At 39.0% G+C, this 17,598-nt stretch overlaps 1 protein-coding gene across 5 annotated transcripts in view; it reads right to left on the bottom strand.

Annotated features, from left to right (window-relative positions):
• zmym4.1 (zinc finger MYM-type containing 4, tandem duplicate 1) overlaps nt 1-17,598 on the bottom strand; it is a 185,147-nt gene that overhangs the window by 88,264 nt on the left and 79,285 nt on the right. For 4 of the 5 annotated variants that reach the window (XM_080211717.1, XM_080211720.1, XM_080211716.1 and 1 more), the window contains one exon: nt 6,743-6,803. In XM_080211717.1, the coding sequence (XP_080067843.1) occupies nt 6,743-6,803 (61 nt within the window). Of the gene's footprint in view, nt 1-6,742; nt 6,804-17,494; nt 17,503-17,598 lie in introns of those variants that run through there. The other variant, XM_080211722.1, reaches the window with a different exon arrangement.

Genomic DNA, 17,598 nt, shown 5'->3' on the forward strand with positions numbered 1-17,598 from the left:
AGCAGTTCAAGAAGCAGCTCACCAACTTAAGGGAAATTCGGGATGAATACTAAATACTGGCCTAATCAACTTTGTCCACATTCCAAGAATGAATAAATAAAACACTTCTAACTTCTGGGCAACTGCTGTACAGAACCACACGAAGACTCCATAGAAGTCCTTTTGGGACACCCCCCCCAACATATGTCCACCTTTCCTGATGACACTCACCCACCTCCCCTTTCACTGTCAATGGGGGCACCTTCCCGCTTCACTGCAGACCCAAAACTCACCTGCCTCTGCCAGCTAACGCTGTAAAGAAAAAGTCCTTGCCTCCAATGCAACAGCACTCACCTCAAGACCTCTTGAATTGACAACTAACAGTCATTTCTACCTATCGAATGCCAATATGCAAATATTGCCCTTTTCCAACTGTTCTATATTTAACATCGCTGTCAAACTCAGTTTATTTAAGGTGCACCGGATTTTACATTCTGCTGCCAGCACATTTGAGTGGAATTTAACAGATTAAAAACAACTCCCCCAGATTAGCAGCAATGGATTTCCCTAGATGTGTGAACATTTAATTTTCTTTCTAAAATTCAAAAGTTATGCAAATACCATCTGCTCCAGAAACGAAACTGCAAGATAGCAATAATGTCAGGATAGATTTACAAGAGGGGCTTTCCTGATGACCCAGAACACACATTCTGAGACATTCTGGACTGAGAAGATGTCACATTTGAGCTAACTGATAATAGTGCAACAATTAGCTACAGCGCTTTGGGTTAGCATAGGGAAATGTCAGCCACTGTTTCTGCTCTTCACTCCTCTATGAAGCATGGCTGTAAATACCTGTGTGTGACTGTTGAGGCACCAAGAAAAAAAAGTGAGCCCATGATGTCCTCTATTCATTGATATTTTGTTGATGCTTAATACTGCTTGGCTGAAGGATTAGAGGATGACTACCTTCAGCGGAAAAGAGTGTGCCCTTCTGGAGAACACAAAAAAGACTCACTATCTAAGATTTTTTTATCAGTTATAAAATGTATGATTATTTTGTTTCACGCTTTTTCCATTGAAAGACATGTTTCATTAGACTATCACCGGAAACCTTTGCCTTCACCTGCAACTGAGATTCTCCAGTGATGCTGCAGTGAAAAAAGTGTTTTGGCTCAGCACCAAATTTTGCATTCTTGTTGGCAGCTGGAGAGGGGCAAACAAGATTGGAAGATCCCTCCAAAATATTTATTTTTATAAACTGAAAATGTCCAATAAGAATGATACAAGAACATCCCTGTTTCTACTGATGACAATCTGGCATTATGCTATTTAAAAAGCTTTTTTTCAAAAAAAGTTCATCAACTACTTCTACATATACTGTAGAATTATCTGCAGTGTCCTAATATGAATTTTCAGCCTTGTTAGCCAAACAGCTTCCAAGATATTGTATTCGTAAGCAGATAAAGGTCTCCACTTGCATTATTTATAAAGACATAAACAAGCCTGTAGCTGGTAGAACCACGTTACCATCGATATTTTACATCCGACTTCAAACCTCTCGTTATCTTTTTACAGCTTTTCTATTGTGCCTATCATCACACAGCAGGATTAAACATAGTATGGTTTAACCCAAAACACATGTCCATAATTCAGAGAACGGAGTCCAACAGACAGCGCCGAGTCTGGCATGGAAAGAAATGCTGCAAAAGATTAATTTTACATAAATGCAAAGTCTTGGTGAAATATATTCAAAGTACCTTGCAGTAATTACATAAAAATCACTGATCCTTCAGTATGGGTGTCACCATGCATCACCGACACAGACAGCACTAGCAATCTGCACCCATGGAAGCCAACGCCAGCCAAAAAGAAAGAATTAAATCTCATTGTTAGCTTCATATCAGTTTCTTTTTTAAAAAATTCCCAACTTACACAGAATAAATAAAACTTGACAAGATTCCAACATTTTGAAACACTTCTTGTAAAAAACCAACAAAAATCAAAATAATCCAAACATTAGCATATGAAGGATACGTCAAATGTAAAGGTAAATTTCACTTTAAATAACTGCTATGAGAGATATGCCTCAGGCACTCTCATAACTTCCCACACAAAATTGGAACCATGTTCAATCTCATAGCATTCCTAAATCCACTATGAAAGTTTGCTAATTTCCCATTCATTGATTCAGCCCTGAGGGTCACATTCGCCAGCAGACCATCCAATGTCCCCTGACCGATTGCCATTGACAAGGCACATGTCGAGCTATTCTAGGCCCAGAGGCTCCCTTCCCCAACCCTTTTAGATGGTCTGGTGGGCTGTGGCAACATTGAAGAGCAGTTATGGGCATCTTCCAATAAAGAATCCTTTGCCTTTCCTGTCTTCAGCTCCCTGCATAACATACATAGTAACACGGTCTCTGCTCTATTCTCAGAGAGCTGTTTCTACATCAGGATCAGTTCCAATCCTGCCAAACAGAATGGATCAGTTTTCTGAAAGAATATTGCTTACTTCCCCCTTTACACAAATGTTCAGCGTTTTCTGAATTATCAGAAAACACTGGCTGACCTGACCCCACTGCAATTGGCAATCTATTATCCCTTTACTTATCGCCTGTTCATCCCCATGACAACCTGAGTTCACATGGCCACTTCTTGAAATCTAATAATGTCAAACTCGAAATCAATTAACCCTCGTTCAGAATACCCCCTCAGTCCATGATCTTAAAGGGATATTCCACAAAAGAAAATACAGGCTTTCCTCAACATGAGTCATCATGTGATCTTACTGCAGTTATTTCAAGTTGTAGCCTCAGCGCACGATTGACTGCACCTCAGCCACTCAAGAGATTAATGCCTTGTAATAATACCTGCACATCCAATACGCACAATTACAAATATTCTAGAAATTTGTTTTGAACTCAAAGCAAAATAAATATAATTCACCTTTAATAATTTATGCATCATCTTCCAACTATTCAGTTCTGCAAGGGCTGAAGACTGGATTGGAATAGGAAATAGTTTAGGGACCGAATAAAAAGGTTTCAATGATTAAAGATATAGATGCCAAACATGGGGACCGGGAATGCCTAAAAAGCCAGACTGGAGGGAAAATGAATTCCTAAAAGGTTGTGTGGTGAGGACAGTTTGCAGGGACAGGAAGAGATAAGGTCATTTATTGGCAGACCATGAGATAATGTAGGTCAGCTAGCACAGGGATCAAGGATGAGCAGGACACCATGCCGTTAGGATACAAGCAACAGTGGGTGTATATGGATAGTTGAGGCTGGCAGGCCAGCTATGAAAATACTGGAATAATTGAGACAAAGGAATGGATGAGGGTGTCAATACATGGCTGTTAGTTGTATCAAGCGAGGTTACGTAGATACAGGTGGTGCATACTGATTGGATAATTAAGTACATTAAGGGATCCTCACTTGGTGCAGAGGAAAAACGGCCCCCTCATAGACCTGCACCTGGCCAAGTTGGCCATCCAACAGGTCAGGCATTGTGCGATTGAGGGAGTCATCTGACCCCAGCAGTCTGCACACCTCACTACTGCAGCTTCTTTTGCAGCTGTGTTACCCTAGAAACGGAGCATTCAATGTCCAATGGTACATTCTAGGCTTTCCATGACCAACAGACTCTGCTGGGGCTGGGGTGCATCATAACATCCGAAAATAGCATTTTGGTCTAATTAGTTAAACTACCTTTGAAGTTTTGTCTTAGTTACGTGCCCCACCAGTGACTGTCAACCCCGCTCTTTAATTTAATGAATAAATTTATTCCAAGTAAAGAAAGGCTCTGGTTTCTTTCTTCACTTACTGGCATTCATCAATATAACAATGGCACTGGCGATGAACGGAGATGTTTGGAATGGAATTAGATTTTTTTTGCAATAGATATCTTGGAGGCTTAGGAACTCAGCTCAATCCAATAGGATGCCAAAGTTGAGATCAGTCAACCCCAAACTGGGACTGTGGGCTGGAACAGGTTCAACTTTGGAAGCCAGTGTATGAAGTAATGTAGTATCTATTTTTTGTGACGCTCCCAGGTGATTAAAGTGCATGGTCTCTTGGCTTTTTTTTTGCATAGTCATGGAGGCCTGACAACTTAAAAGGCTAGCCTGTGCAAGGATTTTCAGTTTGCTTTGCAATCACTCAGCTTATAGGGAACCTTATTATGATATTTGCAACAAGGGAAATACCATGGCTTTGCTCTTCCTAATGTTTAAGTGGATAAAATTGCAGCCCTATCCAAGACAGAATGCTTGACAAGGTTGACAACACAAAGAAAATGCATGGGTTGAGAGAAATGGAGGAGGAGAGATGGGTGTTGTAAGATGTAACATCGCATCAAGTCTTTGGATGGTTCATCAAGTCAAGGAAAAACATGCAGAGACAGTTCATGTAACAGTGCGAGTATAAGTGCGGGAAGAGAATCTAAAGAATTTAAATAAAGACCAAATTAGAAAGTCTTTGCACTCAATAAGTTTCCATTTATTTAGGCATGACAATAATAATGACAAAGTTTCAAGTTAGAAATTTACAAAGAAGTACGGAACAAAAAAGTTCACAATTCGGAATCACAGTTCAAGTTCACAGTCCATTCACAATTGCTCATAGGTTGCTATTGGTTAAATAAGGAAATTATTTTATTAATTAAAACCAACAAATTAAGCTGTGCAAAGCAATTGGTCCAGCAATAAATCAAGTTGCACAGATCAATACTGGTGAGACTTCTCCAGGTTAGAAACTATAAACTGCCACGGGAGCAAAATCCCTGGTGACAACAGATAGCAGAATGAAGGCAGTTAACATCAACACACAACACTGCATCGATGGGAATATTTTAAGCGTTCTCAAATTCATAAGTAATGTTTTCTAAAATGCCAGATTGTAATGTAATTTTTATTACAAAATCAAACTACTGGCAGCCAAACAGACAACAATTTGAATCAGATTCCAGGGTGTGCCAACAAATACTTTCAGAAGTCCACTGTTGGCAAGACTTTATGCAGACTTTTCAGAAATAAATCTGAGCAGCTATTCATAAACTTGGGCAATTTTTGATGGTTCTCCAACACTCACCTTCCCTTCTCCTGTTTTTTTCTTCAGAAAGGCAAAGACAATTCTAAGTGATGTTGCAATTTCAAGTTTAAATTACTGTCAAGTGCAAACTGTAACAAGAATGTTTCTTCTCAGCAAGTGTTTGAGTTAGTAGGCCAGAAGGTCTTTCATACTTCAATTACCAAATGCTTTGTCCCATCTCAACCAATGCCATAGCAGGACAGTTGGTCTCAGGGCCTCAAACACCCATCAAGCAAAATATCCCAACAGCCTCAAAGTTTCCAGAAGTCAATCGAAAAATACACTCCTCACTTTTGTTACGATCCCAAGGACTTAAAAAAAAAGAAATCCAGAACATTAATGGAAAGAAAATCACTGGACAAGATTTCACTTTTTAAAACTTGTACTGTGACAGACTAAAAATAATTATAATGCAAACATTAACAGGTAAGGGATATTTTTAACAAGAAGCAAATTTCATTTTAAATAGTCAATACAACAGAGATATGTCTTATAAAGTTACAAACATTACTGCCCACACAAATGTAAAACCACGTGCAATCTCAGTCTTTTCAATTTAGCCTCCATTTTGTAGGATTCCTCACTTCCCAATTGTTTTGGCTTTGAGTTGCATATACCAGCGGCCATGTTCCATTTGACACTTGAACATGGTTACCACCAACAAGGTGCCCCCTCTCTCATTCAGGTAACACTGCTGTTTTTGATAAGAGAGGGGATTAAGGGTTATGGGGAGAAAGCGGGAAAGTGGAACTGAGCAGCGGCAGATCAGCCATGATCTTATTGAATGGCGGGGCAGGCTCGAAGGGCTAGATGGCCTACTCCTGCTCCTATTTCTTATGTTCTTATGATGGCACACAATTCCGCTTTGACTCCTTTAAACACAGTGTGATGGGTTTTGTCCAATCCACTTTGCCCTTCTGCTCTTTCCAAAAGTATGCTCTATTTTCAGAGATTTGCTTCAATACACCAGGACCTATTCAAAGCATGCCAAGATGTTCCATTTAGACAGAACCTTGCTTCCTCTTTACACAAATTTTTAGTGTGTTCTGAACTGCCAAATTACAAACACTGGCTGATGTAATCCACTGCAATTAGCTTTGTATTTACCCTTTGCTTCTTAGGTGATCACACTCATGACAATCTCAGATCCTGTGGGAATTTCTTGGACCTAACGATGTCATAAGAATGAAAACCTTTTCAGAATACTGTCCCAGCCTACTTTGGGACATCGCACAAAAATATGTTTCCCAAAGCACATGGGCTATCACACAGTTAGAGTAGAATTTTCACATTACAAATCAAATCAACATCCAGACAGTCCCCCACACTACTTATATACAAAAACTCAAAGTAAACAATGCGAAAGTAAACAAGTGCTCCATAAAATATTTTATAACTGAAGATTAATTTTAACAAATCATAAGTTTTTATATATTTTCCCTTACTTGATGCCCAATCAGTACCCCACAAAGTATATCTGATATTGACATTTCCAGCTATATACGAACCAGTTTTGCTATATTTCATTTAGCAAAATGATGACCAGTTTTACAGTGACCTGCTGACTCTAATTTTACTGCAGAATCTTCATAGATAGAGTTTTAACCTTTTGTAAACAATGTTTTTGTTAAGATGCTTTATCCAAATTCAACACAAAAATAAGACACTTACTAGCATCACCATCTTCTTCCCATGCACCAGGAGAAGCAGCATTGACAAGATAGTCATCATCCTGGAAGCAAAAAATTAATAAAAATATTGGAGTGAAACAATTGACATGTAATCTCGGAATATAACTATTTTGTTTCACTTCTGCCTGGGAGAAATGGCGTTTCTGAAATCCATCTTGAAAATCATTTATTTTAATTAAGTTTTATAAATGATACGCTAAGAATTAAGTATATTGTGTCGTAGTCCTGCACATAATGCACAAATCTTGCATTTGTCACATTGTTTGCTGTAATAGTCACCTCTCTCATCAGCTCAAGTTTATTTAAACATAAATGGAATTGTCAACTAAATGTACCCATGCTGTAGTGTAACATAACATGGCATTTAACAGAAGCACAGGACCCACAGAAATGCAATCAAAAACACACTGTTTGCAAGGACTTTTGAGGCAGAACAGAAACTCTTTTTGAAAATAAAGAAACTACCGTCCAGGGTACACACACAGAATCACAATTGTTACAGTGCAGAAGGAAGCCATTCAGTCCACCGTGTCTGCACTGTCTCTCCAAGTGAACATTTCATCCAGTGTCATTCTTTTCCTCATAACCCTGAAGATTGTTACTTTTCAAATAATCATCTAATTTTCTTTTGAACGTCTCAATTCAACCTACTACACCAAACACTCAGGCAGTGCATTTTAGACCTTGAGTAAAAATGATTTTTCTCCTATCACTTTTGCTTCTTTTGCCAATTACTTTAAATGAATGCCATCTCATTCTTTGAGGAGACAGTGGCTCAGTAATGTCGCCAAACCAGTAACCGTTAGGCCAACTTAATGCACTGGGACACTGGTTCAAATCCCACCACAGGAGCTGGTGGAATTTAAATTCAATTAATAGAAATCTGGAATTAAGATAGTCTCATGAGACTATCAATTATCATAAAAACCTTTCTAGTTCACTAATGCCCTTTGGGGAAGGAAATCGAAAATCCTTACCTGATCTAACTAACATGTGTCTCCGGACTCAGTAATCCAACTGATTCTTAAATTTCCATGAAATGGCCTAGCCAGTCACTCAAGTTGTATCAACCATGACAAAGGCAAAAAAAAAGATAGACCGCTGGCACTGACCTAGGCACCAGAGCAACATTCAGACTTGGGCTGATAAGTGGCATATAACATTCATGTCACAGATATGTCAGTTAATGACCATCTCCAGCAAGACAGAATCTAAACATTTAATGGCATTACCATTACTGAATCCCTCCCACCATCAACATCTTGAGGATTAACACTGACAAGTAGTACAATCAGAATACCCATAAATAATGTGCCCTGAAAAGAGCTCTAACAGCCTTGGAATTCTGAGGTGAGTAACTCACGTCCTGACACCCCAGATCTTGTCCAGCTTCCACAATGCACAGGTGAGCCTGAATAAATGCAGCTCCAACAACTCATAAGTAGCTTAGGACAAAGCAGCCTGCTTGACCAGCAGCCGATCCACAAACTTAAATATTCACTCCCTCCACCATCAGCGCAAGGTGGCTGCAGTGTGCATCTTCTACAAGATGCACAGCAGCAACTCACCAAGGTCCTTTCACAGCATCTTCCAAATCTGCAGTCTCTGCCAACTAGAAGGACAAGAGCAACAGAAGCATGAGAACATCAACTCCAAACTACACACAAGCAAATGCATGCATTAGTTGGCTACTCGGCCTTTTGAGCCTACTGCCTAATTCTGATTCCACAACTCCACATTCCCACCTAGCCCCAATAAGTTTTCACCCCTTGCTTTTCAAGAAACTACCTTGCTCTGTCTTAAAAATATTCAAATTATCAGCTCCCACTGTTTTGAGGAAGAATTCCATAGGCTCACGACCCTCAGAGAAACAAATTGCTCCCCATCTCTACACTAAATGGGTGACCCCTAATTCTTGGCTCTCCTTTAAGAGGAAGCCACCTTTCCACACCCAGCCTGTTAAGACCCCTCAGGATCCTATGTTTCAATCAAGATGCCTCTTATTTTCAAAGTTCCAGTGGAAATAGGCCTACCCTGGCCAACATTTCCTCATAAGACAGCCCTCCCATTCAAGATTATGTCTAGTAAACAATCTTAACATCTAGAGCATATACATTCTGAAATAAGGAAACCAATATTGTACACATTACTCAATATGTGGTCTTATCAATGCTTTGTATAACTGAAGCATAACCCCTCTACTTTCATATTCCAATCCCTCCCAATAAACAATAACATTAGCTTTCCTAATTACTTGCTCTACCTGTATACTAACCTTATGCAATTCATGTATTTGGACTTGGAAATATGTAACCATTCTTTCACTACTGCTGAGTCAAAAATCTTATAACTCCCTTCCTAGTAATAGTGTGGATACCTACACCAAATGGACCCAGCTATTCAAGAAGGTAGCTCATCAGCACCTTAAGAACAAACAGAAATAGGCAACAAATGCTGACTATAGCAGCGACACCCACATCCCATGAAAAAAACAAAACACAGATCATGGATTAAATGTTGATTCCCAGTCCATGCTGTGAGCTCATCACAATCAGGATAGCCACTGGCTGCAGAAATAGATTACAGATGCAGAGGATGCAACAGACCTACATATTGCTATTCATGGCCATATGGCGCTGAATTTGATTGGGCCGTATGAAGGTTTGATTAACATGCCAGAGAAAAAAACAAAATGGATTAAATTCAAGCAAATTACGTAATAAAAAGTATATGATTTAATGTACTAAAAAAGTCAGAATCAGCAAATTGATTAACATACTTCAATTGTACTGTTAATTCTCCCATGAAATCTAAGTGATTGTGCATTAATGCTTTCCTTCACAGCTTCCAATAAGTGTTCTGTAACATTGACATTTGAAAATTCAAAACATCAGCAACACTGGATTGAGGAAGTTGGTTGGTGATTGCTGTCGAAATCATGTGATGAAATGGGCAATGTGCTGACACAACCACACTAACGTTTATCAAGATTATAAGGGGAAATCCTAATTGGTTAGTAGAGATTTTTTAAACCATTAAACATTAAGACACTGAGAACTATCAGCATCAAATTAAATGACTTTAAAATAAACTTATAAGCTAACAAGAAAGCAGTTTACAGACTTATGAAATGCAGTAAGAGATTCAAACAAGTGATTACAGTTTAAAAACACATGCTGATATTTTGAATGTATTCAAATAAGAGTGATGTAAGAGTAAGAATCATTGTTCACTTTAGCCAAAGATTGCTGCAAAGCATCACGGTAAAGAGCATTAGGACAAGCCATATGCTAAGAGAATATTGAAACTTGGGAATATGCAAGGTTTTATCAACACAGTTTTTAGTGACAAGAGTATTCAGAACACTTAACCAGATTTCATGAATAGGGCTTATTCACTGTCCAGATAAGTTGGATGCATGCCCAGACATGGAGTTGTGTGTTAATCTGGTTTGGCAGTGACTGTTAGGGAAACTTATGAGAATGTTCACTTTGAACTCTGTGGCTAGCGTCTAAGATTAGTAGGCAACAGAGGAAGTGGGGTTAGCCAAGACAGGAGTTAGCATTCAGATTCTAAGGACAAATGAAATACCATTATGCCAGAAGGTAAAATGCAATTGGTTAAAGGATCTGACAGGTATTACTGAAAACGACTGAGTTAAAACTAATGAAAGGCATGAATAATTAATAGCAAAATCTATAATTGGTTTGTTTAGAATTGTATATGCTGGAATTGATTGGACAGGTTTAGCTGCTCCATCACAGGAGTTATCCCAACCCTCTGATGTCTCCTACTAGCAGCCACTGGCCAAAATAAAGATTATATCTTTAAACTGAGACACTAGCTTCATGAGTCTTGTAATGTCTGAAATTTCTGACATTACCCGGTCATGTTGAAAACCCACAACAAAAGTGTTGGGGAATTGAACAACTTTACCATTTTGAACACTCAGTGACAGCATCACAGACCAATAGCTCAATATAAAACCCTCAATGCACTGCCCAACTTACCTTAACACCCTCCCCACAGAAAAGTAACTGTGACATTTATTATACCAATTATTATGACCACAGTAAAAGTGTCCATCTATCAACGACGTAATGAGTTGACATTGGTGTTGGAATGTCATAAGATACAGCAGGATATAGATCAGTTGCAGAAATGGATGAAGTAATGGCAGATGGAGTTTAATCCAGGCTAAAATGTGAGATGTTGTACTTTGGGAGAAAAAACGTTAAGGGTGAGGATATAGTTAATGGCAGAATGCTGAACAGCACTGATGGACAGAGGGATATTGGGTTTCAAGTCCATAGCTTCCTGAAAGTGGTCACACAAGTAAATGGTGTAAAGAAGGTGTAGGCATGCTTTCCTTTATTGGTCAGGGCATTGAGTACAAGAGTCCGGGTGTCATCTTGCACCTTTATACAACTTTGGTTCGCCACTCTTGAGTATTGCTGGGAAGATGTGGTGGCTTTGGAGAGATTGCAGAAAAGATTTAGCAGGAAATTGCCTGGATTAGCGGGTATGAGCTATGAAGAGAGGCTGTAAAAACTAGGGTTGTTTTCTCTGGAGCGGTGCAGGCTGAGGGGAGACCTGATAGAAAGTCTGTAAAATTATGAGATATAGATAGGGTTGATGGTCAGAATCTTTTTCCCCAGAGTTGAAATGTCTAATGCTAAGGGACATGCACCTAAGGTGAGAGGGGGAAGTTCAAAAGAGATGTGAGGGGCATGATTTTCTTTACAGGGACAGTAGGTGTCTCGAACGCACTGCTAGGGGTGGTGGTCCAGAAAGATACAATAGGGATATTTAAGGGACTTTTAGATAAGCACCTGAATTTGCAAGGAATAGAAGGATATGGACAAAGGGCACGCAGAAGGGATTAGTTTAATTTGGCAACATGTTAGCCACAATGTGGATCGAATGGCCTGTTCCGATGCTGTACTGTTCTATGTTCAAATCCATTTAGAAATAATCCATAATTTCATGCACCAGCCCCATGGCCCAGTCTGAATTAAACGTGAACCCACATCTCACCAATCAGTTGCAAGGATATTCATTTGCCGCACTACCCAATTCTTTCCTGCAGTACATAAGTTTTAAAGCATTTCAAATAGTAGCAGTTCCCAAACTGTAGGTCACCACCCCCCAATGAGGTTGCAGAAATAGCTTTTGTTGTCATAAGTGTCGGTCATGGACTATGGATAGCTTGGCAAGTACAGAGTATTTTAAAACACAGATTTTCATATTCAAATGATCTATTACACAGTTGAATATTACTATATTGCTTTATTGCTACTCTGTTTTTGCTGATGTCTGGGATCATATTAATTTTCAAGTGGTAAAATGGGGTCACACTGAAAGCTCGTTTGGGAAGCACTGTCATGGGTTTTTCCAATTTGTGATTAAATGCATTGAATTCTGATGAACAGTGTGGTCTCTTGAATATTGAGATAAAAATGAACAATCTGCATTTCTGAATGAAATAAAGGCACCTGTTTTTGACTTTCACGTAAATAGCTCAAGAAATCGAATTGAAGAGGCCACAAGGAGAAAACCTCAGTGATTTTGCAAGTAGGTAGTCCAGCTCAAAACCAGTAAGGTTGTAAAAATTATTTAACCAGTGAACAGTTATTTCAATCTTATTGTTGTAGTGCTTTAATTCTGGCACCACACCATTAGCAGATTCAAAAGCAACTGGGATCATCAGTGCCTTGGGCAGTTAGGGTCAGATCTTTCTAATAGACGTGAGCAGCTGCTGTACCTTACTTTAAAGGAATAAAGGGGTTCTGTTTTGCACCAATTCATTAAATATTTAATACTAGGACTTTGCAGCAAGAGATACAGCAATAAGTTCATTACAATAGGGACTAGTTCTAAGAAATGTTTGCAAGATGTCCCAACAGTTGAAAGGTAAATCCTTGTTTAAGACCAAAAGGTTCACAGTTGATCCCCGGTTATCTTATAAAGAAGCTGATAGGAGATTGCGATGCTAACAGTCTACATACAGTACGCTGACTGGTCTGCAGCTTGAATGTTACCCTCTGCTAACAGATCCAGACAAGGAGCCCTGGAAGTAGTCCAGAAAAGGGCCACACAGCCAATCCCAAGTGTCCAATTCTGAATTTTGAGGCAATATTACAAATCTTGGATAGAGCAGCCTATTTGAAGGATGATTTGAGAGACATTAAAGACGTGTGATAACTACAGGATTGGGAAACATTAATCCAGAATGTAATGACAACAGGTAAATTGCAACCAGTGTCAAGAAGCACTTCTGCAAACAAAGGTTGACCAGATCTTGGAAGTCAGGCAATGGAAGAGAATTTCACCTCACAGATGCTGCTGAATCTTAATCATGGTTTCTATATGGATTATATTAGATCGGGCAAACAGCCATCCTCATCTATAATCATACTTGGGATGTTGACACGAATAGGTCACAGGATCCCTGGGCCAGGAAGGGGAAACTCATCAAGGCTCTCATACAAAACCCCCTAAAACCCCTCATTTTACATGATTATATACAAGCGGTAAAGTATTACCTTGGAAGTTAGTCGCTGGTGGTTTTTTTTGATTTCCAAAAGTTAGTACCAAACTTGCAAATAAAAAAAATTGGTTTGTTTTAATTCAAGGAATAGAATACACATCTTTCATCATTCTCCACTGCATCACATGATTTAGGGCAACAATGATTAAATGGTTCCAAATCCAAGTCATATCAATTTCACTAACCTTAGAATTACAGCCATTAAAATTGGCCTCAGCATCCAGTACAAAAAATACATTATTCTTGAGTTCTCTGCCCAAAGGCAGGTCCTCAGCAATCATTTGCCTAACCACGGTGAAGAGTTATGATTTTGCTACGGATAGGACAAGGAGGCAGGTCCCTAGTCTAACTCAGCTAACACACGAGATTGCTCATGCTAATCTAATCCACACATTGGTCATCTAGCCAAATGAGCAAACAGCCCATCACACCATCCCCGACCAAAAGATGGCTTATAAAACAATAATTAACTGGAACTTTCACTTTTGTTCATTATGTTGAACAGAGAGCAGAAGCGTGCTTATCCATGATGCCCTTATAGATGAGCAGAAAAGTCTGTCCATGCTTATACAAAAGCAATAACTCCTATGATGGATCCCAAGGTTGCTGGCAATCCTGGAATTCAAGCTCCAAAGTACAGCACATCTTTCAGTGTTCAGTTACCAGAATCGAAAAAGCTAAATATTTGGTGAAGAAAAAAGTGCTATGGATTGAAATACTAGTTAAGCAACAGTTAAAATATTGCATTCAGTCTGGTCATTGCATTGCAATAAAGCTGTGATTCCACTAGAAAACATAGGGGAGATTCATGAGAATTTTACCCAGAATTGAGTATCTTAGCTGTAAGGTTAGGCCAGGATTTTCTTATTTTGGAACTGAGGAAGCGGAGGGGAGATTTAATTGAGGTGTATGAAACTAAGGTGTTTTGTTAGAGTGGACAGGACAACCTATTTCCCTTTGCAGAGAGATCAACAAACAGGCATCATAAATCTAAAGTAATTGGTTGAATAGTAGTAGAGGGGAGTTGAGGAGAAATCCTTTAACTCAAAGGGCAGTGTGAGCATGGAACTCAATGCGTGAAAGAGTGGTAAAGACAGAAACCATCATCCAATTAAAAAAAACTTGGATATGCATCTGAAGAGTCGGCTCCTACAGCGACAGGCCAAGAAGTGTGATTGGAGAGTGTGATTAGGCTGCTTAGCGATTTTTTCAACCGGCACAGAGACAATGGGCCAAATGGCTTTTTCAGTGCCATGAATTTTCTACATTTCTAAAAGCTGCATTACATTAAATAAAACAATTAAAACTGCAGAAAGAGGAAGAAAGGAATGACCAGAAATGAAACAGCAAACAAATGGCCGTCTTTTACAAATCAGTGAGTTGCTTTGCTTTCCAGTCTCAACAAAGCCAAGAATTCATTCATTTTCAGCCTGGTTGTAAATATAATTGAATAGCCTTGTCACATTTTAAATTATTTCTTCTCATATCAAGCACAAATTTATATTCTTGATCAGTGTACAGGTGAGTACAGCTGTCAACTAAGGATTAGTAGTGGCACACCTGTCTTAGTTCCAACCCAATCATATATGATCTTGGTCAAGATCAGTAACATTGCTTCTAGAATCCTAAAACCTAGTAATTTACGAAAATAATTAAACCACAGGCTTCTCAGATTGATCCAAAATAATTTTTACTGCACCAAAATCAAAGAGCGTGAATGCCATTATTACACTATCTTAAACAGTTATGTTAAAGATATTAATAGCAAATGAATATAGATGCTTGTACTTTAAACTGACTTCTAACTTAACTTTATCTGAGCACTGTTTCAAAGGTTCATATTAGGGCTAAGATTTTTTGGGATGTCCAATCACTTCGGGCAAGGTTGCCCCTTGAAATCTACTCCAACTGTCCCACAGTTGTAGATTCCCAGTTCAACACAGGCATCATCAGTATCTTAAGTGAAGCCACCTCAGGTTTCCTTGATCTAGTATTAACTCTGGAGTCCTATACCTAAGCTCATTCCCTCTCTCAGCTTCACTATCCCTCGGATCTCAACTCACCATCAGGAGACAAGTTTCAAAGCTCAATTATTGGTGTCGCAAGCACGCTTACATTAACACTGCAATAAAGTTACTTCAAAAATCCCCAGTCGCCACAGTCCGACAGCTGTTTGAGTCTTTCAGGCTGAGGGGGAAACAAAGTACATGGAGGAAACCCACACAGGGAGAACGAGCAGACTCTGCACAGTCATCCAAGTTCAGAATCAAACCTGGGTCCCTGGCGCTGAGAGGTAGCAGTGCTAACCACTGTGCCCCATCAATAAACCAGAGTTTTAAACTCTTCTAGCCAACATACAGAATTTCAATTTAACTCTGTATTAAAGGGATGTTTCCTCTTATCAGCTCGTTTTAAACCAAAAATCAAACTGTTTGAACGCAGAACTACAACCCTCGACCTACTCAGCCTTGCAATTAGTTTCTGGTTGACATTCTCTCTTTTTCCCTATTGGTTATCTCCCAAACAACTTGGTCACAACATCATTTACTGGAAGCAAGCTTTTTATCAAAAAATCTTTCAGATCAATCTCATTCTTAAAGGGACTATCACCTCATCACAAAACAAAGTTTGTTCCCCTCAAAAGCATATGGGACATCATACACTCCAGAGACTTGAACGCATAGTTTAAGTGGACATTACACATCAGATGTTAAGCCTAAGTTCCATTTGTTCTCTCACGTAAGCATGAAACATCAACACTTTTGGAAGATGAAGGGGGAGCTCTCCTGGTGTCCTGGCCAACACTAACCTCTCAATTAGCACCACTGATCATCATGCTATGCATGGAAGCTTGCTATGTGGTACATTGGTTGCCAAATTTCTCACAGCACTTCAGAAAAAATGTCATTGACTGTAAAGCGCTCGAGGACACAGGACTCCTACAGTGCAGAAGGAGGCCATTCTGAACATCTATTGTGCACCAACTTTCCAAAGGAACATCTTCCCCTAGCTCCCCCCACCCCATAACCCCTTGCATGTACCATAATCAATTCACCAAACCTACACATCTTTGGACACTAAGGGGTAATTTAGCATGGCCATTTCACCTAAACTGTGCATCTTTGGATTGTGGGAGAAAACCCATGCAGGCATAGGGAGAACTTGCAAACTCAACAGAGTCACCCAAGGCTGGAATCAAGCTCAGGTCCATGGCGTTGTCAGACAGAAGTGCGGACCACTGTGCCACCCTGAGATCATGAAAGGCGCAATATTAAATTCTCTCTTTACCATGAACAAATTATTTAAAGCTTACATATGGACCTAAATTATAGAATACAGTTTCCATTAATCTTAAAGTAGACTACATTTAATATTAAATAGTAGTCTGTTTTATGCTCAAGAAATCACAAGTGTTCATTTCCTTGTAAACAGGGAGTTTTGATTTTAGATGTAGATTGCTTAATCAATTAGATATTTCTAAAGACTATATCAATTCAAATGTATTACCATATAAATATAATTGTGTATTTGCTTACATTTTGGCTAATAGATACGTATCTCTGGTTACTTGTGAACTGAATAATTACTGTAAACAATTATTGAGATGAATCTACTGGGATTCACGCTTGCATAAACATATTTAGATTTTACATATGCTACATTATCAATTACATTTACAAACATAATATTAAATTTATTTCCAAAATCCTCTATTTTTAACATGCCACTCTGGAAAGTAAATTCACTTTAGTAGAAGACTGTTTAATCCAGTAAAAAGGTTAATGCACGTAGCATAATTGTTAATCCTTTATTTCCACCACTGTGAAAGGGAAGATTACAGGAAAAGTACAGCTGTGGTACAGCAGAGAAAATGGTCCATGGATGGGGGAACCACAGTGAAACAGTTTCTTAAAAAAAAACCCAAAAACGCAACAATAGCGTTTATCCAAACGACCACTACCAACCCAGAATATTGCTATCGGAGAATAAATGTCCCACAGTTAAGACACCAGAAAGTTAAGTACAATAGCATTCAGTTGCCTTATAAAAAAAGCATTCAAAGTTTGGTTTTAAAAAATGAATGACAAACGGACTAAAGTTTTCATCCTTTTAAAGTTTGGATCCAAAGATGCACGCAGCTCGACAAATATCACAAGACAACTGTAAAATAAATGGGCTAACCTGTGCTTCAAAACAATGTGCCGGAGTCTGGAGGAATAAATCCTTCTCTCTCTCCCAAGACAAAAGCAGGACCACTTAGCATGGGCCACACTGAGTCACTATCG

This window comes from Carcharhinus amblyrhynchos, chromosome 24 (assembly GCF_965287045.1).
Source record: "Carcharhinus amblyrhynchos chromosome 24, sCarAmb.v2.hapA, whole genome shotgun sequence".
Lineage (NCBI taxonomy): Eukaryota > Metazoa > Chordata > Chondrichthyes > Carcharhiniformes > Carcharhinidae > Carcharhinus > Carcharhinus amblyrhynchos.